The 27,543-nt window shown below is 43.1% G+C and overlaps 1 protein-coding gene across 7 annotated transcripts in view; it reads right to left on the minus strand.

Moving 5' to 3' along the window:
* Positions 1 to 27,543, minus strand: part of ZCCHC7 (zinc finger CCHC-type containing 7) — an 87,438-nt gene that overhangs the window by 55,052 nt on the left and 4,843 nt on the right. For 6 of the 7 annotated variants that reach the window (XM_048292156.1, XM_048292157.1, XM_048292154.1 and 3 more), the window contains one exon: positions 26,680 to 27,390. In XM_048292156.1, the coding sequence (XP_048148113.1) occupies positions 26,680 to 27,367 (688 nt within the window). In that variant the 5' untranslated portion in view covers positions 27,368 to 27,390. The remainder of the gene's footprint in view (positions 1 to 26,679; positions 27,391 to 27,543) is intronic. The other variant, XM_048292158.1, reaches the window with a different exon arrangement.

Below are 27,543 nucleotides of genomic sequence, written 5' to 3' on the forward strand. Positions count from 1 at the left end.
ACTCAGTTGAGATTCTCTTGTGCCAGCAACACACAAGGTTTGGGAGAATAAGAACCAGCACATTCAGTGGCAGCTTCCAGTCCATATTCTGCTCTGCTCTGGCCCAAACAGACTCATTTTAAAAGCATTTTCACTTACCATTCCTGATGGACCATGATTTTGTAGGCAAACTGCTGACTATGCCACATTTATGCTACTGATAAACACTTTTGTCAGTTTATTTTCAACAATTTCCTCCCTACTGGTGTACCACTTCACAAGAATAAAAGTAAAACAGGTAGAGCTGGAGAGCTGGTTATTGGGTTCCAGCACCAAACACTTCAGCACTCAAAATATGCTGCACTTTCTAATATGTTGTCATAGAATCAAAAAAATCACAGAATATTCCAAGTTGGAAGGCACCCACAAGGATCACTGAGTCCTTGCTCTGCACAGGACAGTCCCAGGAATCCCACCATGTGCCTAAAAGTATTGTCCAAATGCTCCTTGAGCTCTGTTTTTGTATTGTCTGTGACTTTAAACATTTTTCTAAAACCATGAAATACAAAAGGTCTCCCCTGACCAAGTGACAGGCACCTGGGGTTTGTTACTCCCTAGACAGACCGTGGGCACACTCAGGGAGATTGTCTGCCTCAGCCCCTAGGGATCAGTGGCTTTGCCTCCAGCTACAGATGGTGTTCCCCAGGAACCCTGAGGCCTGTGCCCTGGCATCCCCCTGCTCCTGTCCCTCTCTTTGCCACAGCCTATGGACAGGAGTCTACTGGACCCCTTGGGGACCAGCACTGCAGGGGAGGCACCCTGGGTAGCCAGACCCACTGCTGTCTGTGGGTTTGAATGCCCCCCTTGGACACTCCCAAGGCCAATGAAGACATACTGGAATTTTGCTGGAAAGAGTTTGAGCAGCCAGTAAACAAATGGTTCCCTGCTGCTTTCCTAAGAGAGACAGCAGCACCGTACAGTGAGACCAAGAATATGCTTGGGGAGGTTAAAAAAAACCAAACCAACAAAAAAACCCCCAAGCATGACAGCTTTAACGGGAATGAAAGGCAAGACACCGGAGGTACAGGAAGCTTTGGACATTATTTTACCAGTCTAGGGCTCTAAGTAGACAATTATATGCTTAAATGTTAAGATTCCCTAAGCTGGCTTAGCAGTCTCCATAAAATAGTTAGAAGGACCGTTTTACAAGAAGATTGTCCATTTAGAAATTGAAGCATAAAGGGAACAGAAGCACAAAAACAGAGTTCTATTCAAAGTGATGATTCTTCTTAAAATAAGAAAATACAAGGAGTTTGCTTTTTTCCCAGATGAAAACAAATTTATCAATATAATTATTAAAATAAAATTTCTACATAAAGTTGTAATTCCTTAAAATTGCCTGTTATGAAAAAAAAAAAAAAAAGAAAAAGAAAAAGAGAAAAAAAAGGCTAAGTAGGGCTTCCCATGACTAAATGGATTAATTCTTTAGTACCACACAATTACTGCTCTCTACACAGTTTCAGTGAACATCTAAATAAACACCCAAAGCTTATTTCACACAAAGAAAAGATCCATTCTAAGGAATAACCCAAATGCTAAAAAGTTGACATTTTGTATAAAAAATAAAGAAAAGCTGTACAGGAAGACAGGAGAAAGAAAAGGACATTTTAGGTAGGTTTGTGGGGTGACATTTACCGACAGACAGATCTTTGTTGGAGCTGCACTGCTCACATGCCTGCTGTGTTCCTGGATGTCTTTCTCCAAGTGATGTTTCCTGATGCAAGGCAGGAGCTTAGCTCAGCCCCTCGGAGCGATGAAAGGCCACGGCCGAGCAGCACGCGGCTTGGAGCAGCACGGGCGACCCTCCGAGGCAGTGGAGGGACAGGGAGAGCAAGTGGCCACTCCACAGGTTCATTGATGCTGCAAGCCCCTGGACAGTGGGGCTGGTGGCAGATGGACCTTCATCCATGCTGAGCGGTGACACGATGGGCCGCTCCTGCCACCACAAACATGAATGCTCTCCATCACATTTTGGTGCAGAAATGGCTCTGATTTGGTTCTTTGCAAGGCAGGCATTTGACATCTGGTGCTTTTGACAAATATATTACACAGTGGTTTTTTTAACAAAGGAAGAACTTGGGAGCTATAAACTATTCTGGGTTCTGGAAGAACTGGAAAAGTTATCCCCAGCTTCTGAATTTCTCTAATTTCTTCTGGTTCACAAAAAGGCCTGGTTCTGCTTCTCTTCTCTGTTTGAAGGGCAGCAACCAGCTTTTGGTGCAGGCCAGGCCCTGGGGATCACTACTTCCTGGCTCATCATAACTTACAGTGGATTAATTTTGAAACTCTGTTTTCTCTTTCAGAAGGCACAGCTTGACATCAACACAGAAATTCTTGTCTCTCATCCATCTTTCTAAAATAATCTGTGTTTCAGATATAGAAAGCAGCCCTTTCATGATTGCTCACTGTAGACTTAAACAGGGGAAAAATCAGCACCGTGTCTCAAAATTGGTGTAAAATTACAGCCTTTGAGGGTGCAATACCTGATCAATTGTTATGAAAATATAATGATGACAGAATGTGGACACAAGTCATATTTGTCTTCTTACCACAGAATTTTTAACTTTTTGACAACCAGGTTCAGTTCAGCACACAGCTGTTATCAGGCAAAGGTGTGTCACTACAATTTATGCCCTGTGCTGAACTCGACATAGCAGAACCACCAGAAGGATGCAAGGTTTCCCTTTCTGTTCCCCGACACAACACTGACCTCGTCTCCTCTACTTAGTGCCAGTGACCGTGACTCATCACAAAGTAAACGTCCTCAGGATTTTGTTAAGGACTCAAAATGCCTGGCAAGAGCACCTGGTGTGTTGGACATCTCTGATCAGTCACAGGAAAGAGGGGCACAGCTTCCTCCATCCAGCCAGAAACAACGGAGACCCAAAATCAGGTCTACTGGAAAGTGCCTTTTTTGGGGTGGGGTCAGTGACGTTCTGAATCCCAGATAAAATTAGATTCTGCAGAGGCTTATTTTTGCGATAATTTAAGGTTAAAAAGCAAACTAAAAGGATGTATTTTAGAAAGCATTAGGCGATAAAGGAATGCCTAGAAGCATTTTGCGCTGAGGAAAGGTGCAACGTCCAAGTCCACTTGAGTTGGACTAAGGTTTTAATACCCATTAAAAGTGTCTGTCACAGCACCTTCTGCTTTCAACAGTTGTTCTGACATTTCTGGGTATTTGCTTTTCTTGTACCTCCAGACTGTAAAGGAGAAATTACCTATTCCCAAACCATTTAGCTTAGAGCTTTGTATACCACAAGATAGTTATAAAGAAATTTATCTCCTCAGGTTCAAGAAAAATACCATATTTTCTCTGGCTAACATGGCACTTTCTAGGTCACTTTTTACAACACATGCTCAAGCACAGCAGTTTGCTGACATGGAAATACAAACACCCCCAATATCTAATAGAAATTTTCCTCAAACCAGGACCACCTCATCCTTCAAAGGAAGATGGTGAGTCCATTGGATTACTGTTGCACAGTGCTTACAGAGAGTTCTTTATTTCCATTAATGCTGATACAAGAAACAAAAGTCCTGCACATCAGCACATGTTGCTTGTTGTATGTTGAAGGCAAGTGCTAGGTTCTGCTAGCTGTGCTTAACGTGTATGCAACACCATAAAGATTAACCAGCATAATGTTATAAATCCTATTACATTATATAATCTCTAAATTACATTCAAGTGGATAAAAAATACACAGCTTTCTAATGAACTCTACATTTTCATAACACCATTTAGGCTGTGCAGAAGAATTCCACTACTTTAGATAAAAAGTTGATGAAAACCCATTTCCTGCAGCTATTACACACATCATATGCTCTTTGTCCTAGGAATCCACTCCCCTAGAAATGTTGGCCTCAGGTAGGGTGAATTCCTCATCCACCTCCTTTTTACTGTCTCCGGGTTCTCACATTCACCTAGCACAGCAGCAAGGAGTACAGAGGAGGTGGCTGCTCTGATGGGCACTAAACAAAGCCACAGGGCCCCACCAGTGCTCCTTCCCCACTCCTTTGTGGGGGGTACTGGCTGCACCAGGCACCCCAAGGATGGCAAGGGGCGGCCAAGTGTCCACCACTACCAGCACTGCCTGTGGCCCCATCCCGGCTGGCTGCAGCCTTCCCAAGGGGCAATGGTCTGTCATTGTGGACCAGTCAACACGAGGGGGCTGAGCACAGCAGTATCGTGTGAAAAGGGAAAAAAAAGTAATTTCATCATGGTCAGTCAACATCAGGGAAGCTGGAGTTCCAGAAATATCTTTTTTTTGCCACGGATGAATGAGTCTTCCCAATGTCCTATAAATAACATGGAAACTAATGAAAACCTGCGGAGCCGTTAAAGCCCCGTTGGTGTCTCCTGAGCAGATTTTTAAGCAGAAAAAGCATAGTTTTGTCTAAAGAACCATGTTTATCAAACCCCATCAACTTTTTGGGATAGTTTCACACTGACTGCGCAAACAAACCTTAAGCAGTAAAAATCAGCAATTCTGGATATAGTATATATGTAGGGGATCTCATGCTGCTTCATGAGCAAGGAATTGTAAAATCCTACCAAAGCTACTTTTACTAGTAAAATTGTGTTTAAAAAAGGTAAATAAAATTGTGTTCAAACACATGGTAAGACTGCAATCACCTTTCTAGTTGTCAACACTCATTAGTATAGGTAAAAACAGGAGTATGTAAGGCAAACTGCAAGAGGAAAACATCCCCTTCCCAGAACCAAACTGCAAAACAACAAAAGGATATACACAGCAATCTACAGCTACTTGTCATTGCAGTACATCCCTTCTTACCTTGGATGTTCAGGTAAGCATGTTCAGCTAAAGACATTCAAACTACGTAAACATTTACTGTAATACTACGGATGTGGATTAAAAAAAATGGCACCACAAAAACAAATCAATGGAAAAGCACTTGGTAAGTGACATTTTAACAAGGCCTATCATAACTGAGTTATGCAGCCATGAATCGTGTTCCCCTCGCCCTCTACACTGTAATTCAGGGTATAAAATCTGTATAAATTCCCGTCATCACAGCTTTGAAGGGTTTGAAGGACCTGGCATCATTGTGTCTTCAAGGAGATGATTGGAATGTGAGAGTTAACAAATTCATCTCAAATTCCTTAACTCCACAGGTTTGAGATCTTCAATTTTTTTTCTGAGAGGCCAAGGAATTCAGCATTTCTCCACAGAAAGTGCAATTTTGCTGCTGCCAGACTTTTATCATGCTTTGTCCCCAGGTAGCTGCCTCCATCCTGCCACATGGAGGGTACTGTGAATGCCCCTGGCAGTAACACACAGAGAGCTTGGCACCACGACATGAGGGACTGATGCTGCAAACCCCAGCCTCCTCTTCCAGCAAGCCAAGGGCTTTAACGTGGCTGCTAGGTTCTGGGAATGGGGAGGTAAGCAGAGTCACGAGCAGCAAAGAGCATCTCTAACCTGCTGAGGGGAGGACTAGGACTTGGAGTGGACAGCATGGGCACACTCCAGACCAGGCACCGACTGGAACTGTGTCCAGCTGGACTGCCAGCTCCTTCTCCTGCCTGGCCCATCTCCCCCAGCCTCTCCGCAACAGGACAGGCAGGGGACAGAACTCAGTGCCACATGGGCTTTAAGGCACCATTTTGACCTGCTCACCTGAGGATGGGCTCTGCAACACAACCAAACCATTGTCTTGGCACGCTGGATCTGATCCTCCAGCTGGAGTCAAAAGTGGGACAAGAAGGGCATGGAAAAGGTGAGGGAAGGAAATAGAGATGGCAAAAGGGGTGCCAGCAGTAAAGCTAGTCTGGGATTTCCTGACAGGCTCAGGATGGAGCCAAACCAGGCACAAGGCACAGTGTTCCGGTTTGGCCAAATTTAGAAATATATATATATACTCTGAGAGAAGGCACAACCACCCCTCCCCCCACCAGGTTCGGGAAAAAAATAAATTTTCCTCGAAGGAAAGTGAAGAAGATAAAACTATTTATTTAACAAGCACACGGGAAAGGAAAATAATGTTAAATGGTAAAATCTTTCGCTGTAGAGGAAAAACCTGAGAAAGTGTTCGAGTCCTCCCTTTGGTCTCCTCGGAGCTGGGGCTTGGGCCAGGGCCAGGCCCTCTGTGCCTGGTGAAAAGTCCTCCCGATGTGCTCTGATGTTACAGCAATCAGACAGTCCAGTAGAAAAGGGAGAAAATCCGAAATTCCAGAGAAGGAAAAGTTCAGCTCTCAGCCTCTCTCCAGAGAACAAGGAACTGCAAAAAAAACTGGCCAAAAGCTGACTGGAAAAGCCGCCAGCCGGGTGCCTCCTCGCTCCCCCCTGCCCCAGCTGAAAAAAAAAACCTGCTATCTTTATGTGACCTTGAACAAGTTTCAAACTGCTTTGAGAAAGTTTTGCTCAGTTTTTTCTTCCCCCTCTCAGGCTCAGTTCAGAGGCATAGAAAGGCCAATAATTAATTTCTGGGCATAGGCAGCGATATGGGATACACATCATAAGGTCACCCCAAGACACACAGCCATGTGGACATCTCCCAGCAGAATGACAACACTGATATGTCACAGTCCAACTGCCAGTGCAATGGCTACAGAGCTTTGTGGTACGACTAAGAGATAGGAGGATCAACTTCTTTGTATATGGTGAACCTCAGCTTTTTAACCTCCAAGTCCTATTTTTTGGTTCTGTGACTGGTCAAATAACTGAGCATGCCACACACTTTTGCCTACTAGATACCCTAACAATAATCAGAGGTAAGACCATGAACATACTTTTGCAGGTCTGCTTTGCCTTTTTTCTCTTTTATAGTTAACTCTTATTGGCAGCTTTATGTAGCACATAGCTAGATTCCAGCTCTTTGAAAAAATTAAAAGCGAGGACTTCCGCAGAGCATTTCTTCTTTGTGGCGTGAAGAGGCTGAGGGTGGTAAAATGGGTGGTAAAATCATATTTTCCAGTTATCCTTAGAGATGGCATTTCACAGTACCCACAGACAACTTCAGCTGCTGGGTGCAGCTGCAATAACAGAATCCTCTCCTGAAGAACAACCTGGTCAGGCCCAATCACAGTTGTGACCCGGGTCTGGAGGGCTCTGACATGAGTGGCAGATTCAGGGATCACAGAAACATGGACTCATGGAATGGATTGGGTTGGGAGGGACCTTAAAATCCATCTAATCCAACCTCCCTGTCAAGGGTGCAGATGCCTTCCTTCCAACTAGATCAGCTTGTTCCATGCCCCATCCAACCTGGCCTTGAACACTTCCAGGGATGGGGCAGAGCCATAAGCACAAAGGAATGAGATTCCCACTCAAAGACAGCTACTGCTCTTTCCTAGCACTGACTGAAAAAGAAAGTACATGCATTTCAAAAGCCAGTAACAACCACAGATACTAGACAGAAGCACCAGTTATGGACTGCATGAAGCTGCTTTATGTTTTAATGTCTGTCCCTGTAAAATTAAAGCATTATTATAAAAATCTAGTCCAATGGCAAATTTTGAAGTTTTTTCCTTCAGTGTTCAGTACACAATGTACAACACAGATGTACTTGTTTAACTTTGACTTTATGACTTATGCAAAGCGTCAGCTATTATTCCAGTGCAAGCCTCCTTAAATAAACTTTTCTGAGACATGGTGAAAATGGAGGTGGTGGATTAGCAGGCAGCGAAAGATGAGGTCATCTAGGCCCATTGAGGCTGTGTTTTGAGACCAACAATAGCACAACTCCAGCAAATCCTCTGAAGTACACCCCCTTGTTTTCCACGCAGCCTGGATTAGTCTTGAGCTTCTAGATCTGAAAATACAATAACCCTTTCACTCATATATAATAAAGAGAAATAGACTATACTAAAAACCCCCAAACCTAACAGGTTTATTTACATGCCCAGCACATAGAACTCCTCTGTATTTACAATACAGAGAGCAAAACAATACAAAACAAATGGCAATTCAAAAAGAAAGGGTCTTTTTCCAAACTGGACGTGATTTGCTATGTTCACAGAGGTGCCCAGTAAGAGACATTCATGTCTCAAGCTGACAAACACGGAAGCCTCTGTAGGTATCAAGGCTGTATGTTAGCAAGCCTATATATTTAGGTGAATTATATAATAGTATAAGAATAAACAAATTCATGTGTGTAATTATATACACCAAAAATTCCTGAAAACATGCCACAGGAAAAGCTGAACACCAAGGGCTGCTCTCCTAATTCAGGATTATATCTGTCTGAAACTGAGGTGTGTTTGAGGGAGATGCCGCAGCTGGGAAGGGAGAATTGTTTTTGATGCCAACTTCAGTGACAGGAGAATCAAGCTGGTAAAAGACTAATTTTTGTATGTGTATTTGACAACTTAAAACCACTGAAAAATAACTGAACTTATGGTGTGAGTTTTCCAAAGTGTTACAGCAGCGGGAAAAAAAACAGCTCCACAGGTAACGTGTGTATCACATCTGGTTTGTGAGGAAGGACCAGAGACTCCACTTGACACAGAGAATTATGTGGGGAGGGCATTGCCAGCCACACACAGACACTGACATCAGAGTTTTAGCTCCTTTGTCGAGCTTTGTCACTTTATGCTGTGGGAACAATGTAATGGGGTCTTGAAAGGCTGGGAATACCCAGGCTCAGAAAGAATAAATGGGAAAAAAATGCATTACTGCTTAGCCTGGGACAAAACCCAGACGTGAACATGAGGAAAGCGTGGATCACCACTGTATTTACTTTCTTCAGCAGCAGCCTTAGCTGTAAGCTGCACAGCAAACCCACCATGGTTTGGAATCAAGCCACGGCAAAGCAGCTGAGAACTGGGAGCTGCAGGCCCTGTCCCCGGATGCTGTGTCAGTGTGACCCAGGTGTGCACAGTTCCATTTCAGTTAAAGACAAGGCAAAAATTTTATAGCATTTTCCTCAGCTACCTTAATATGAATTGAATTTAAACACAGCTTGATCTCTCACAGAAATAATTATTTTTTCAGAGGTTTAGGAGGGGAGTGAGATGAAGAGACTGTAGATCTTCCCAAAACATCTAATTTCTGGATTAAAAAAAACAAACCTGGAGAAACCAGCAGAAACACAGGGACACAACCTCATGCAGGGATGGGCACACCTTTACAACAGGCTGCACAACAGCTCCCCAGCATCAGCAATGCTCTCCTGACCCCTGTTTTCCACCCTGCTCATCCATCACATTTACAGGCAGCCGTGATTGTTCCCACCCTTTGGGGTGCAGCTGGCAACTCCCAGGATTGCTCACGGCAAGCAAGAGCACGAGCCTTCACGGAAGTGCTGGGAGGGAGCAGGGCTGGCTGTGGCACCCCTGTGGGCTCACTGAAGAGTGGGCACAGAGCAGGGGGCAGAGTGGGGGCTGGGACCTGCTGCTGATGGCCAGGGCTGGCTGAAGGTTGATGGCAGCCAGGACCAGCGGATGTCCTTTGTGGACTGGCTGATGGTGGCCAGGGATCAGCAGCTGCGGTGCTCCCACACAACAGGATGGAATGGCTCAGGGGTGTCACCTCCCCGTGGGTCCCCATCTGTTGGCGTTCACCCCCAGCACCCAGCCAGTGCTCCCGCAGACCCCTCCACTGGCTCGGAATGCTGCTGGGATTACCACTGTTCCAGCCAGAGGGAGCCTCCCTGGTTAGGCTCTGCAGCTTAAACAAGCCATCGGTCCACGAGGAGCAGCTGTGGGACTGCCTGACTGTGTGTCGGACACCCGCCACATCCTGCCATGCACCAGCCATGAGCCTCCCCTCAGCACGATCAAAATAAACACTGGAATTGGAAAATCTGGGAAATCTGTTCTCTTCGGCAAGGTACTACTTATCGCTCAGGAGTGAATTTCTCCAGTGCGTGCCAAGGAGGAAAGCCTTTTTCTGTGTTGCTGGCAAAACTGTCAATCATCTTGACGAGCAGCAAATAAATGAATGCCCAATGATGGGATTCTATATTATCCTTAAAAAAGAAATCCATCAAATAAACATCAACAGGTAAATGTTTATACCCAACAACCATCAATTTCAGCTATCCATGCAAAGAGACAGGTGAGCTGGACTGGTAAACCTCGAAATTAGAGAGGTATTAATCATCTGCTCCCAGCCAGTATAAACAGATGTTATTTTTAAACAGGGAAAATCATCTTTTCCTCTGAAATTTATTTGCAACAGATAATGTTCTGTTACATTTTTAATCAAGCAGATGAAGTTACATTTAAATTGAAAATCTGCTGCACTCAACTAATCAGGCAAGTAAAATTCTGAGATGATTGAACAGCAGCACAGAGCACACCATTACAGCAGGTAAATTGTGAAATTTACCTGTCACACCACACGGCTCATTGTTCAGCCATTGCGCCTGCAAGTGAGGAGCACAGAAATAAGACAAAAAAGGGAAAGACATGTTCAACATATTCATAAATCCATCATATTTTAGGAACACACCATTAACAGTGACAGAGAAAAAAAATAAGCCCCACCTCTTTCCTACAAAAATGCCAATAAAGATTTACACAGGTTACTCCTATCTGCTTCATGCTCATCTAAGTCGCATGTCCGGATACGCTGAGATTAAGGCACAGCGTGAAAACCCTCTTGTATTTCTCCCATGATAAAATAACAGGCAAGACCACCAAAAAATCTGAACTATCTTAGGGAAGAAACAGTGTGATTTTATGTCAGTCCATTTTCCAGCTCTCACAGACATGCTGTGCCTCACCACCCAACTTCTCCACACCTCGGCTCACCACTAAAGCACTGGGACTGGTGTCCAGATCCAGGGTTTCATTGATAATACGCTTATTTGTGTAAACACTGCTGTAGTAAAAGCAGCACTTGTCTAAATAGAAATACAGATTTCTGGTGCTACCCTTGACAGGGACCCTAAAGTATTTTCTTACATGGAAGTGTCAGAAATGGGAATCTTTCATCTTAATTTTAAAATGAGATCTATATAGTCTTGTGCATGGCATTGATAAATTATGCATATCTACCTTTTTTTTTTTTCATCACAATGAACACAAACTGACAGCAGACATCTGGAGGACTGTCAATTATTAAAGCTCTAAGCTCCCACGCCTTTTTGCACCCCTGTGCTGTCCTCTGCACCCAAACCCCATGTGCCACATATTAAGATTATTAAAATTATTAAGATTAATTTCTCCTTTATTAATTTCTCCTTTTTTCTCTAGGAATTCAATAAATGGTGTTGTGTTCATATGTTACTGCATTAGCTAAACAGTTATTCCTATAAGAACAAAAAGTTTAACGGTTACTTTAGCATGGTGTATCTGTGCTTATAGTTTAGGAAAACCAATGTTGGTTTTAAAAAATACAGTTGTTTTACATTGCTATGTTTTAAACACTAAAATAGTTTGGACACTGCAGCAGCTTTTTAACAATCATAAATTCTGAAAGTCCTATGGTTCACACGTGGCCCACTGGGGTCTGGTGACAATGGTGTCATTGCTGCACTCACCTGCACACCTACACAGAGCCTGTGCTCCTGTCACCACCACACTGGGGCTGGGTCTTGACTCCTTGTGCCACGAGCTCCAGCCACAACAATCAAAGAATCACACACTGGTTTGGGTATGGAGAGATCTCAAATCTGATCCAGATCCACCCCCTGCCATGGGCAGGGATACCTTGCACCATCCCAGGCTGCTCCAAGCCCTGTCCAGCCTGGCCTTGGACATTTCCAGGGATCCAGCTGCTCTGGCCAACCTGTGGCAGGGCCTCACCACACTGACAGGGAAGAATTTCTTCCCAATATCCCATCTAATCCAGCCCTCTGTCATTGTGAAGCCATTTCACCTTGTACTGCCACTCCAGGTGCTCGTACAAAGTGCCTCTCCAGCTCTTCTGGAGCCCCTTTACATACCAATACAGTCAAAGGAGCACAGTATTTACATATCTTTCAACTGTTGCTGAAAATATGGTAAAAATATGATTTCTCTTAAGTGAAGAAAGTAGCTCTTCACTGGCCAGGTGAAAAGGTTCTGTCCAAATCTTGAAAAGAACTCTGCTTGCTTATCTTAAGGAGTTAAAACAGTATATGTACACCTGTTAGAGAATTATTTGAAAAAAAGAGAAACGTTACAATACAGATCCTGATTTCACTAATATCAATCTTTTAAGTCTTACATAGTATACCAAGCAGCCAGAGGAAAACAAACATTATTTTGTAGAACAGTACATTCTGGGCTTTATTCACAATTCAGCAAATGTGAAAAAGAAAGCCCCAGACTGTAGTGCTGCCTGTGTGGAACAGCTTCTGACAGTCAATGCTAGACAATCCCAGAGTGCCCTGCTGTAACCTGGGTGGGAAGGGCTGTTTGGAGTTGTTAGGATATTTCACTAGACCCCTCCCACAAAGCTTTAAACGAATAATAAGTTACAATTTAGAACAGGACATCAAAACCAGCTTCACACTGATAGAAGACTGGGTTGGATGGGATACTGGGAAGAAATTCTTCCCTGTCAGTTTGGTGAGGCCCTGGCACAGGGTGCCCAGAGAAGCTGTGGCTGCCCCTGGATCCCTGGAAGTGCCCAAGGCCAGGATGGACAAGGCTTGGAGCAGCCTGGGATACTGAAGGTGTCCCTGACCGTGGCAGGAGGTGGGATAGGATGTGCTTTGAGACCCCTTCTGATCCAAACCAGTGTATGATTCTTTGATTCTATGAAAAATGAAAACCTCTCAAGGCCTGTGCCTACTCACATGGCCATCACAGGTCATCATGTAGAACACCCGGAGGTGCCATTTCCCAGGGTATGGCAGTATCAAGACACTGGTGGGGCTGTGGGGTTGCAGGAGAGTGAAATGTAAAGCAAATATTCTCTTTTTTAAAATCTGCCCCGTGGCCATGCTGCTCTTCCAGTCTTTCACCGTGAACTGAAATGTTCCTTGCTGCAATGACACGCCCACTCACACCCTGAAGACAGGCACAGCCAGGTGAGCTACAACCTTGAATCTAGAGGACAGAAGTCAGCAATTGAGGTCAAGCATGTGTGAGTATTTTGCTGAACAAAATCCTCCGCTGTTCGCAGCGTGCATTCACTGCACACTGCTCAAATTATTAATTAAATGCCTGGGCAATTTTAACATTGGGTTTTATTATTCTAAGTACTTCTTTTTTTTCTTTAGTGCTAGTTGTTTTTGTGAGTTTTGTTTGTTCGTTTGTTTTCCCCCAGGGTTTAAAAAACATTAGCCTACGCAACAACATCAAAGGTCTCAGCCACGCAAGATGCGTCTATTTCCATCCCACCCAGGCAGCTTTTAGAACCAAATCCTGAAAAATATCTGAGTTTGAGACAAGGTATACTATATAGTAACATTTCTTTTATAATTCTTTAGGCTAACGTCCAATGAAATATTGTGATACATTCTTTAAAATGAATGCAACATTATTAAAGATAAGTATTCACTATCAAAGCTGCCCTGCTTAACATACAGATACTTCAATCTTCAACTTAGTATCTATACTAAAGATACTATGCCTACATATTCAAATAAACTAAAAATTCCCTTTAAATGATAAGCAATTATTTTCCAGTCTTTAATACATTTGCAAGTATTGAAATACTGCATAAATTAAATTTTGCATTTACCCTAATTTCCTTGGCACTTAATCTGTCTTAAAATTGATTTGTCCCCAAAATCAGGAAATTAATATTGAAAACAACATCACAGTGCTCAGTGACACATTAATGATGGAATAGAATAGAATAGAACACAACAGAACTCTGAATAACCTCATACAGAAGCAACTGCTACAAAAATCTGTGAGTTAGTTAAGAAAAGAACTCTTTTTTTTTTTTCTTTTTTGGTTTTTTAAAATTAAGGAAAGCTGCCGCAGTGAAGATGGGAAACTGATCATAATTAAGACTTTTAGCTTCCAGAATCTGTGCTCAATTACAATAATACACCAGAAAATATTTTTCTAGGATTTTGGAGGACAGTTCTGTACTGTGTGCGTCTGCTTTGACCTCACAGTTATGCTAAGGCTGAAAGAACATCACTTTAGCACTACTATTTCTTTCTGTAAAGAGCAGCACAGTACTTTTACCTCTCAAATCCGACATACTTGTTGGGTTTAAGGGAATCTCTGCAATATAGAAAGAAATAGTAAGAACTGATTTAATAGTCTGAGCTACCATTAGACGCAAAAGAAACTGTTGCATATTTTAATTATACATTTGTCACTTACTTCTGGTGACCCACCTCAAGCATGGCATTCAGGATTCCAGAAATAACAGCCAAAATGAAAGAAGACAGACACGCACTAAGGTTTTCCTCTTGCAGTAGTAACAGAAGCCAAGAGGAGGCTTTGACCCACAGGACAATGAACACCTGAACATGACTGCTCCTCAGGTGACCACCTGCACCACATCAATGAGCAAGTCTGTCTCAACACACACCTGATGGAATCATGACAACATGCTGGGTCACAGAGCAGGTGAACACTGCCCAGAGCACATTGTACTCAAGGCTTTGACTGCGTGGGCCTCGTCTGAACTCACTGCAAAGGAGAAATTAAGTGCCTGAAATAGGTTTCAGCCTTTGTAATTTCTGTCATTAAAGTTAGTTTCTCAGCGAGAACATACTTGCTTTTTCAAAGTTTTACTATTAAAAAGCTTTTCAAAGTTTTACTATTGTTTTTTCTAATTAAAAAAAATAATAGAGACAGGTATTTGGCAGTGTGCATTACGGATCTTTGCTAGAATTAAGGAAGCCTTGTCGTCAAACGAGCAAATTCACTTTTTTTAGTCATCAGATGAGCCAGGACTCTGCTCCCCTGGGCGGGCTGGTGGGGCAAGCTGAGCGCCAGGGGACGCAGCACACAGTCGAGTGTGCTGCTGGCTCCTCTCCTTGGAGCCGACTCTGGCTGGCCCCGTGGAATCCCTGCTCGTGGCTGTCTGGCACCAGCTCCTGGTTGGGACAGGGGTCTTCCCGCCCAGTTGAGCTGGGCAGGAGCCTGCTGCCACTCCTGGAACTCTGGGAGCCCCATCTGTGGGCAGTGCCTGATAACTCCTGCCATACACCCCTGTGCAGCACACCCCTCCCTCCCTCCCTTCCTCCACAAAGACACAGACGGCCAAATCCTCAGCATCCCCCTTGGTCACACACATACTCAAATGCAGACTCAAAGTCCATCTAGTTAAAAAATGTGAGCAAAAATAACACATTTCTGTCAGAGTTTACTCTAGAATTTGCCTCCTGGGTAGTGCATTTCTTCCCTTCAAAGGCTTAAATGGCCCGCAGCCTCTGCATGAGTCTCTGTGCTGTGCTGGTGATGTCCTGTGTTGTGGGATGTTAATTCTTGAGGTAACGCCATCCTCTGGGTTACCTGCACTACAACCCTGGTAAAGGGTAAAGGGTAAAACGTTACCTACCCTGCAGGGATTCCCTTACACTGCAGAGTCATCTTTGTTCAGGAATAAAAGGCCTCAGACAAATACTCTGCCCTTCTAAGACTGAGTTGGGTTTCTGCTTTTCCATAAGTTTAAGAATGTGAGATCGTTGACACATCCAAGACCACTTGTGTTCAAAACCCAAGGCTGAGCTGGAATGGCTTTTGTCAGGAAACTCACCAGTTTAGTTTTACAAAGGTGTGAAATTTAGATGTCTTCATATTCACCCACTTTTCTCCTTAGGCACGACACTTTAGCAACCCACATACGCAATATGCCCTAAACACCACAAAACCTCAAATTTGCTGACACTGAACATCCTCAAGCAACATAATTCAGGAGATGCTCTCTAATCAGCCATGGAAAATAACTCACACCTGCAAAATGGCATTTAATAGCTCTTTTCTTTCTTCTTCTCTGGTGGGTTTTTTGTTTGGTTTTGTTATTTGTTATTGGGGTTTTTTTAAGTATGATAACCAATGTACATTTTAAGGCTACTACACAGCTGGCTGCTTTCCAGGCCTCACCATAGTTTTCAAAAAGCATGAATAATCTAAAAATATGACATTGTCAATATTCCAATTAAATAACAACCTGACAGTATCTTTCAAACTATCACATGTGCCACCAAAGGTATTACCTGCATAATTCCAAAGATGAGTTCCCTATTATTTGAAATTATGTCAGGGGATTACTTTGGGGACAGAGCAAAAAGGCCAAGGAGTGTAATTCAAACTCTCGAAGGTAGAATTATAGAGCTTTTGGCAAGGTGGGGAAAGGGCATTTAATGCACTTTGGATGATATTGTAACTCACTGGTAGAATTTGAAAGAGGTGAATATGTTTTTAATCAGAAAAAGTAGAGAGAAAAAGAAGAGCACACTAGAGAAAACACAGCAACGTTTTTCCTCCTTCAGGATCAGAAATAAGTATTGGGATGGGGCAATAAGACTGACTGTGTCTCTGTGAGACACACAGAACCCAACAACAACTTCTACTACTCTTTCCTTTACCGGGATTGATGATTCATCTTCAAGCCCAAGGATGAAACATGGCAGTGTCAAAATGAAGAGAGCAATTATCCCAAGACCACACTTCAACAATAAAACATATTTCCTAAGAGAGATCTTGTGACTACACTAAAAAGACCAAGAAGTTTAACTTCTCCAATACAGAGCAGATATATGAGATATCAGTAATTATTTTTTTTTAGTTTCCAAAATAACTTGTGCCAAAATCTATGTGAATTATTCTGTTACCAAAACTCCCAGACAAACAGAAGGAAAGTCAGACCTTACTATTAAAGGAAAAAGTAATCATTACGGTACTTTTTACAACTGGTAGTCAAGCAAAGATTTTTTCTGTTTCCTTCCAACTGATTTAGAGTTTTTAAAATAATCATCCCATATTTTAAGGAATCTCCCTCCAAAAAAACCAAAAAAAACCCAAAAAAAAGGGGAGTGGGAGAGTCAAACCAATGAAGAAACGACAAATGTAATTTTAAACATTTAACATTCATGCAATTAGAGATACTACATATGCATAAGAGCAAAGATTTTGCTGTAAATAAATATATAGGGATGAGTTTTGTTAAATAAAAGTTGAGTGTACAGAGATGAAAGGCACATAGGTAGCATAATTGTTTCTGGAACGATACAGTGAAGTCTTATTTTGAAGAACTGTGTTTACACAGCAATTTGTGTAAATATTAAAGAAATTGCTCTATTAACTATGTATTAACTATTGACATAGGTCAATAGTAAGAACTTAGAATTTTTAGTGTGGGGCCGGGTGAAAACAGCCTGATACTGATTCCTTGATGTCATTTTGATTTTTCTTAATTTTTGTTTTTTTTTTTTTCCTGGATAAGAATTGTTTGATGACTCTGATTTTTTATTTGTTTTGCACAGAATTGTGCCTCATGTAGCATTTTGTTTTATTGATAACCTTTGAAATTACAGTAACAAAGCTAAACGTTAGAAAACAAACTGAAAAGAACTCGCTGACTCTAAATCCCCCATTCAGGCTGGAAGAGCATTTCTTATACTTTTCTGTGTCCTTGAATGAAGTGACATTTAACAGTAGTTTTCATGTTTTCCTTGTGGATGGTAAGTATAACACTAAAAAATAAAACGACCAACTGGATATATTAAACCTCACCTGTGCATCCCACCTGCCCTGTTGTCCCCTTTGCATGCTTATATTCTCAGAGCAACTACATGAAAGAAGCAACACCTGAATGAACTGTTCTTGCATCGGAACATTTCCTGAAGCACTGACAAGGATTTTGGGGCATATTTTCCATTTCTGTCTATTTTTTGAGTGAGTGTCCTCCCTGTAAGACACAAACTAGAGTAGCAACATAAGAATATTGACTGAGAAATGGTCTCAGTCTTACTGATGGAAAAGAGATCAGGCATCTGCCAAACTAAAAAGAAATAAAGTCTCAATGAAGTTACTCCTAATAAATTTTCAGCTTCTCCTACAACACTAAAATAAAGTAGGACCAGAAGAATTTTCTTTTGTGAAAAATTCAGCTCCTAAAGAGCCTGCTTTCTCCTTCAAATTCTTGCAGATTTCAAGCTTCACAAAGCCACTCAGGATTAGTCAAGCTTTCAAATTTAAAATTCCATGTGCTCCTTCTAATTATTTGAGTTCACTGGGAAATTATTTTCAAATGTGCATTTTCATAAAAGGGAAAAGTGTTTTTCAGCTTTTGTCCCTTGGAGATTGCATGTGTGTGCCACAAATAAAAAAATTACATCACTGACATACGTCATAAACATGTCATTTGTGTTTAAAAACATAAAATCATATCACTGACACCTCAAAAACACATCATTTCTATTTTCAGGAATATTTTTGCTGTTGTTCTGCAAAAGAAGTATTTTTCTTCACTAGAAACGCATGGCTGGCCCTACAAAAGATTAAATTATATATAACTAAGTAACCCAGTGGTGGAAGGTGTCGTTGCCGACGGCAGGGAGATGGAACAAGATGGTTTTTAAGGTCCCTTCTGACCCAAAACAGCAGCCGCCAGCTCCCTGCTGCCTCCAGATGCCGTGACAGGGACTGATGGCCCCCAGCCCCTGGAGGCAGCAGCCTTTGGGGCCCATTCACCACGTCCTGTAAGAGAAACCACAGCGAAACACAAAAGACCGTGACCTTCAGCCACGACTAAACCACTCCATTTTTAGGGACATGACAAGAAAAATGGCACTGTTTCACCTGCACGAGGCTGCTCCCCAAAATGAAAAAAAAAAACCTTATTACAAAAATCTTGAGTGACTAAAGCTCAGATTTTTGGCTTCTTTTTTAACAAAAGGGTATGTTTTAAATACTTGGGTTTGCCATCTGAAAATCTAAGTCACACAAACACATACCACGGATGCACCATGTGAGACACACAAACACACACCACCAATGCCAACAAAATTATCCCTCTGTTCCAACTGCTGACATGGATTTCTTAAAGGGATCTCTTCTCTGCTCTTTTTATGTCAAAACGAAGTTATAATAATTAAAAATCTAACGAGGAAATCCCCTCAGCACACACCCATACAGCCTAAAGTATAAACAATGCCAACTTCGCCTGTGTCCTGGGGAGCCAGCCTGAGAGGACAGCTCAGTTTTGTGCTGGGCTCTCACTGGCTGAAGCCTCTGACACGGACTCTAGGGCTGAGAATGCTGCTGCCCCTCTCACGGATGTGTTATGGGATACCAGTGAAATTTCTGCTCAAAGTTGGCAACTTTCCCCCCTTTTGGTTTCTTTACCAAGATAGCCCATGGGAATATAATGCAGGTGGAAATGCCAAACCTTCACATACACACCTACAAATACACAAACAAGCACATACATGTGCCTGTGCTTACACGTGTGTGTGTACATCGCTGTACATGCTCATGGGGAGCAAACCCCCGCATCCGGAGCAGTGGCTGGAGCCCCCCTGGCTCCAGGGAGAATCCCCCAAGCTCTGCAGGTAAAGTTTTAAAAGCACAAGACACAGTTCCAGGCTTGGTGTCTTACCTTTGGGTAGCGTCAAGCCAGGAAGGGAAGTGCAGCATGAGGCAGGGACTGTCAGCACCGGGCTGTAACACACCCGCCGCCTCACTGCCCCCGCTCTAGCAGGGTAGAGCAAGCTCTGGTGTTTCACCATGCACAGAGAGTTTCAAAAAGAGACCGAAAAGAGCATCTGGCAGCTTCCCCCCACACTCCCCCCCTCACTGCCTGGCTGTTGAGGTTTTAAAGGAGTTGATGGAGGAAGATTTGTCCTGAGGATGCCTGGCTGTTCCTGGTGCCTCAGGGGCTCAGAGTAAGGACAGGCACACCACAGCCACCCATGCAGCACAAAGCAAGACAGCAAAGTGCAGCAAAATCTGCCCACTTAGGGCAAAGAGCTGCTTTTGTGACTGTCACTGGAATCTGCTGTCTCCAATGGGCCTCCTCAGGCTCTTTGAGGGCATTCCCCTCATCTACACTTCAAAGGTGTGAACAAAGGAACCCCAACCACCGCACCTTACACCTGAGGCTGTGCAAAGGCAGCAAAGGAACACACAGAACTGATACCAAACTGATGACAGAATACCAAACTGGTATTCACCCAACCAAACCGGTGCCAAGGCACATCAAAATGGTGACAGATACACCTCTGCCACTGGTTCTGCACACGTGGTTCTTGGTAGAGCATGGGAGACATGTTACTCTAGTGATCCACATCCACCAACAGAAGTCCAAGAATGGACAGAGAGCTTTGATTTTCTTCTTTCCTCATTGCTAATGATGTCATTGTCTGACAGGACATATTCTGGATAGCTGGGAATGTCACGTATGATGTGAAATCAGAGACATTAGCAAAAGCTTTAGAGGAAAAGCAGTCAAACACCACAACCACGGAGAGGAAGGAGACTGAGCCTGGCAGGTGGGAAACCTTACCACTGCGAAAATTTTCCATGTAGAAAGGAACAGCTTAAATCCAAATTCCACAGTCATGCTGGTGGGAAATGCTGCAGTGAACTGGGGACCCTCAGCAGAGGAGCTGGAGTGTGCACCCCACTCACCAGCATGTCCCCTGCAATCCCAACTCTCCCCTAGCAAAGGCCGCTGGATTAGGGTTGTTATATGTGGGATACAGTCACAGAAGACACACAGCACTCATCAGTATGAATTCTGGAAATACCAACTATATACATTAACCGCCCCTGCCATCACCCCATCAACAGACATGGGTGTACTTGAACACGCACAAGTGCTGCAGCAGCCTGAGGAGCTAGTTCTGCATTTCCTCCAGATTTAAAGTGAAAGGAGTGACCACACACCCCTGCCTCATGATCAGCATTGCTGCAGTGGAATTGCAGGGTCAGATTTTTGTTGCCCTATACCTGGCACCTACACCTGGCTGCTAACCTCAAACTTTACTTTTTCCCTATGTCTTTTGCATCCAGTATATTCTCTACTGCACTTTTTAATTGCTTAAACACCTAGAACTTCTCCTTTGAAAGGATTAAATCAGTTTCCCATCAGTGTTCAAAAATTCAGTTGCAGGATGAGAATTTGCTATTGCCTGCAAGAAACCCAAAGAAACAGGGACAAAGAAGAAAGATCAAACTGATAACAGAAGAGGGGGGAGAAAACCCCTTTATAACTATCAACAGAACAGAGAAAAAAAAGGTGAAAAAAGTGAAAAAAAGTCACACAGAATATATGACCATGTAAGCATGGGCACTCTTGCAGAAAACCTAGTCAGCAATCCCAAGCCAGAGGAAATTTAAATGAGAGCCAGGTCCACAGCAGTGACGGAATCTGAACAGATACAAGGGGCTGCTCAGGTTGCAGGTTGTGCTTAGCCTCAATCTCTTCGGATTTGCAAAAGAACTTTATTAGTTTTATTAATTTTTTTTCTTAAATAATCAAGAGATTCGAGTGTATCCACATTACACAGTGAGGAAGATTAAGATTTTTTCTTTAATCAAAATATCCATATGCATGTGCTGTATCTTCCAAGGGGTAGGTGGATTCCCACTACTGATTCCCGCTCCAGGGTGCGTTCTGCTGCAGGAATTCATGCACAAACCACTCCTACCACATTTCCATGACGGCAGAGTTCCAGCAAACACAAGTGAGAAGAAAACCCCTCAAATCACAGGAAAACCCCCCAAATCACAGTGCTCAGCAGGGTGCAGTTCTGGGGGAAACAAGCCTATAAAGGGGTTCAGCAAGACATAACACAAACACACAAGGACTGGACTCCACTTCACATGCAGCGGCATAGGCTGCCACTGTCCCTCCCTCTAAGGGGAATCAAGGGCCAGCCCCACAAGCCTAGCTCTGCCGGGGAGGGGAAATGAGAGCAGGAGCTCTGTGCCAGTGTGGGACAGGCACAGCTGGCCAGGACACCAAGGACCACCAGCTCTCACCCTCCTCTGGAAGCACCTCTGTGCCCAGCCTCGCTGCAGGCAATGGATGGCACTGTCCCACATGCACGGCTGACCAGCCCACACAGACCTGGCTCCCAGCACAGGCTGCTTCTAAAAAAACTGATTTTAGAGCAAGACATCTTTTCTGTGTGCTTTTCCATCAGCTGGCCTGTGGGGCTCCTGTTGCCCACAGTGGGCCTCTCTGGAGGAGATGCCATGCTCCAGGCAGTGTCATGGGGGGCTGAGGCCACCCCTTGAGCGGGGACACGGCCACAGCCACCGCGTGTGGCCTCCAGAGCAGCAGCCTGCGACAGCCAGGCAAGCCACCACAAAGCTACAAGGGCATAAATCTCTGCTTTGGGCTTTTGGTGACACTGAAATCAGTACATGGATCGCACCAGGGAGTCCTGCTGCTTTTAAGAAACGCAGCACACACCTCTAGGTATGAATAACAAAAATATTTTGATTGTTAAAGAAATTTTCACCGAGAGACCTTTCCACTTCTGAAAGCAATTTTGTTTGAGATTTAATCCATTGATTCCATAATTTGGGTATCCAATAGGCAGAGGGAAATGTGACTCTTTACAGAGCTCTTCTCTGGCCTAGCAAAATGAAAAATTTATGGCAGTCATTTTTGTAGGAAAAAATAAGTTGTTGCTACAAATCACAAGACTCCAGAACAAAAACATACTGTATCATGCAAAGGTCACATTCAAAAGCAGCTGTCAGGGAAAAGAAGCAAAGCACAATTCATTGTATTTTGTTGTTATTTTAGAATTAAGCTTACACCTTTTCACCATTTAGAAATAAACTGAGGGATTTGAGTAATAGCACACAGAGGAAAGAAATACAGATGTAGTCAGATTTTTGAGTAGTTTCTGCAGTGCCACAGAGTTAAGATAAATTTAAGTTCAATGTCTGGAAGAAGCCATTTTACAGACTGATAGTTCACAAAGGGTATTTCCTTTTTGATAGAGATAAAACAATAAGTCACATTTATTGGAGACTGCTGTCTCCATTCTGACTCCATAAGCTGCAGTTACTGCTACTAAATAGAAAACTCCTTCATATATGATTTTTCAGGGAAGAGGCAGAATTGAAATGCTTTCAAATTAATTTTCTTTTCCATCTTAGGCATATTTTTATGTTTTCATTCACTAAATGTTCAAACAATTCTTTTTTCTCTTTTTCATTTTACAAATGTTCTTTGGATTCAAAAGCAGCCATACACCACAAACTTGCCAAGCCCAGAGTGAGATCATACTCACACCCAGCCTCCGAGAAAGAGACCAGGCGGATAAAGGATATAACAGGGAGAAGATAAATTGTTTTTTGTACCCCTTAGTGGCCGGACATCAATGCTGCAGCTCTGAAAGCTGTCTTCCCAAAAAAAGAAAAAAAAAAAAAAGAAAAAAAAAAGAAAAAAAAAAAAAGAGATTAGGATTGCAGCTATTCATGGGAGAAGAAATATGTTAAAAGGAAGGTTTTAATGAAGAAATGGATTAAAGACTTCCAACTACAGGAGATTAACGTTCTTATCATATAAACTCTTACTGTAAAGCAGAGAGAAGGGGTAGGAGGGGAGCACACTCCTCCAAAGACAGGAAAACTCTGACACTGAAAATGAATTCTCTGCATTAGTGCATGGCAGAGTTTGTAATGATTCCTTTTGCACATTTTATTATGGACTCTTAAACTTTAAAAAAAAAAGGGTGTAGATTATACCAAAGACCTAGTTTTGCTGAATTACCCATTTTTGAAATACCCTGTGAAGAAGGTAGGACCCATTAAACAGCAGCATCACCACTCAGTTTTCTGACAGTCACACCAGAACACCACCAGCGGCAGTGGGAACACACAGGTACCTGGTCATGCCTTTCGGCAAGGAAACCAGGAATTTTACAGACATACAGGCCCAAATATGCTATGGCTTAGTGTGGTATTAGACAAGCAAAACCAAAAACTGAAAGGCACCTAAAGCCATAGGGAAGCAGGGCAGAGAGGAGAGGGAAGACTCCCATTTGGGTACGGAACACTGGTGCTCAAAGACTGGCCATAAACCTGCAGGATAGCAGCTGAGGACCAAAAAGTAAACCTTGATCTGCCACCACGACCCAGAGCTCACTTCCCACAGCAAAACATCTCTTTCCATCACAACAGATGCTGCTGGAGACTGGAGCTGGAAAGCTGCATAGGGGAAAGACTCTCTGTGAACTGCAGGCATCAGGACAGCATTATTTGTTTACAGGGAATATTAAAAATAATAACGGTGTTAGACAAGATCAGGTTGGCCAAGTGAGGTGTAGGGGAGTGAACAGAATAAGGAGATATGCTCAGTTCGTTTCCTTAAGGAGTTGTTTCTGATGCCATGGAAGCTCAGCATCTCTCTGCAGGGACTCAGACATGAAAACAGACTCATCAAATGACTGACAGAACCCGCTGCTCTCACAGTCAGAGGACTGTTCACGTTTCAGTTCCCTTTCTCACAGGAAGCAAACTGGACACTAGACACACCACAACACTGTCACGGGAGGTCTGTCCGATGTACAGTCACAGGCAGTTCCAGAAGAGAAGGGAAAGGCAAGGCTTCATGAGTTCTTACATGCTATGAGCATCCCTACTGACACCGCAGGCCCTAAAATCATAATTGACATACAGTGTCGCCGCCAAAACACCTACCTCATTCTCTAGAAACCCTGAAAACAGAACTGTGCATGTGTCAAAACATTTTAAATGAACTAGCAGAGAATATCTCTGAGAGGATAATTTGCAAATACACATACATTTTAAACACATTTCTTTGAACTGAAAATTTTTATATTCATGCTTCAGCAGAGTCATTTATAGAATCCCAAAATCCCAGAATGGTTTTGGTTCCAAAGCGCCCCAAAGATCACCTTGTTCCAACCCCCTGCCATGGACAAGGAAACCTTCTGTTAGACAAGTTACATATTATAATCTATAGGATGAGAGGATACAAGCTCAATAAACAAATTACAGTTACTGTACATTAGGAAGATTTATGGCTTCTCTTCCCTACAGCTATTTTGATGCTATTTTGGTCTTTCATTACACACACATACCTACAACACAATTTATTCTAAATCTTTGCATGGGGATCACAGTGTGTACTAGAAAAGGAGCAGCTGAACCAAACTTTTGCTCACCAGAGCTACTTGAATTTCATCCACCAGAATCTGGAGGGGTTTGGAGAAGGTTCTGGCCTAATGTTGAGAATAAAACCAGAGTAGGAGAATAGTAGCGTATTTCTGACCTCATATGACTGTCTTTGATTTCCCACTAAAACTTCTCAAGAACTGTTTATATTGCCTACACTCCATGAAACAATTTTAGTTCTGAACAGTGTGACCCATTCATACAGGGCAGGGAAATTCTACCTCTGTTGACTGCTCTGTATGTGGCCTGCTTATTGCCAATAATCATGAACGGGTCTATGAATCAGAACCATTACAATGTTTGTCACAAAAACGTGACATAGCTTAGCAAAAACTGCCCCCTGGTACCAAACTCCCACGTTGATTTTTAACAGGCCCCTCAGTCAGCACTGGCACACCTGCAAGGCAATTCTTAGAAACTTTAAAAAGATTTATAAGGAGGGAAAAACTACATGAATTCCAAACATGGTGCGCTTACCAGGGCTTCTGATGCAGTGACAGAATGCTTTACATAGAAGTCTGTTCAGCCACAGAGTGTGCTTAGCTATGCAAAAACACCCACAAGTCCAGCAGAAGGTTATCAAACATTTATGGTCCTGAAATACGTGTTTCACCAAAGAAGGCGAAGACTAACCCTCAGCTCTTCCCTCTCAAACAGCGCAGCAGCAGCATGTGAACAGCAGCACATGAACAGCAGCACTGTTTATAGACACTCAGACAAAAAACTCCACTGCTGTCAGCCTGCAGATCAGCATCACAGAATGCTCCATTTCATCCGAAACCTCCTCGCTTACATGTGCACCAAATAAAGTTATGGCATACATTGTTTTTTAACTTCTTTTAAAGTATGGTCTATTTTACCTTATTTATAAACTTCCCTTCTTTATTTCTTTCTCCAGCCTTTGTCTGGGCCATGGTTTCCCTCAACCTGGCAGAGGGACGCTGTTCTCAGTAATGGCCTTTGTGCTTCAGGAAACTAGTGAGCAGCTAGAAAAAATCCTGGCTGATCATCCAGCAGAGTTTTCAGCTGATGGTGACACAGTGTATATTACACACAATGGTTATTACAAGCACCTGCCTAAGCTCTGTCCCACTAACCACCACGTTTATGGACTTTCTTTGCTGTAATGTGGAAGAATGTTTTCGAAACACTAAAATGTTAGACTTTAGTGGTTGGGGAGAAGCCTCTCTGAATTCTTCAGTGCAGAATCCACATGAGAACAGTCAGTCAACTTCAGATCAACAGCCCACACTGTCAAGAGTCATGATGGGGCAGTCAGCTCATGAACTCAGGCAGGGGAAATGCTCAGGTCTCCCCTCCGCCCTTTGCCTCCTTCCAGTTACAGCTCATCCCTGTCCTGAGTTGAAAGGTCTCTGGTCTGGCACACAGCAACTTATTATATGCTCTCAGGAATATGAAGTACATGGCAAAGTTGAAAAGTTCACAAATCACTCAGATATTACTTCTAAATGTCTACCTGAAAAAATGCTGTTTTTCCTTCCATATGTCATGCTGCTGAAATAAAGGTATTGAAATGGTACAAATAATGGCCATTTCATTTACTACAGCTTTGCATCCATTGCCAAGCACTACCAACATCAGTATCATTGCAGACAAATTGTTGCCCAAGTACAAGAACAAACAAGCCAATAAAAGGCACTAACCTTCGCTGACAGGAGTGGCACAGCCCTCAAGGTTCAACATGATGTCTCCATCCTTGTCATCAGCACCAGCTCCCAAAAGCATCCAGCTTTCGACGTTATCACTGTCAGAGATCAAGCTCTCCTCCTCCGAGCTGTTGTCTATTACCAACACATCATGGATGGCTTGAGGTCCAGCAGAACAGACAGGGGTAGGCCTCCCACTAGTGCTGTTTCTCTGCCTTGGTGTGCCCACATCTGATTCAGGGGGACACAGGGCATTACATCCAGCAGCTTTGGTGTGATTTGGTGTGGAGGATACCATGTGGATCTGTGTTTTACCTTGAGCTGAAGAGCATCTTGACCTCTTTGCCTTGCTTTTGTAGATGCTGTCTTCATCTGGTGTATCAGACAGGACGATGATCTCGGGCTCATCTGAAAGTTGAGTACCACCACCAGTGAATTCAGTGAGCTTCTCATCTTCATCCTGTTTCTCAGTTAGACCTGAACTATGACCCATGACTTCTGCAACACCAGCTTCTTCATCCATTTCCAGTGTACTGATTTCTCCAAGATCCTGGGAATAGTGGATCTGGCTATAGAGATGAAACTCCACCTCACTATCAACACTCTGCTCACTGGATGACTCCTCGGGATACAGCTCATCTTCATATACTTCAGTATTCTCAGAACCATCATACCCGGCAAACATTCTGGAAAGTGAGGAGTCTGCGTCTACAAAAAAATCAAATGGCTATATCAGAATGGTCACATGTCCAAAATAAACCTTCAAATGATACCTTTGGTCCTCTTGAAATTGCTCAGGTGAGTCACAGAGCTCTGCACACAGAACATCAAACTGAGCAGATTTAACAGCTATCTGTGCTC

The sequence above is a fragment of the Corvus hawaiiensis genome, chromosome Z (genome assembly GCF_020740725.1).
Source record: "Corvus hawaiiensis isolate bCorHaw1 chromosome Z, bCorHaw1.pri.cur, whole genome shotgun sequence".
Lineage (NCBI taxonomy): Eukaryota > Metazoa > Chordata > Aves > Passeriformes > Corvidae > Corvus > Corvus hawaiiensis.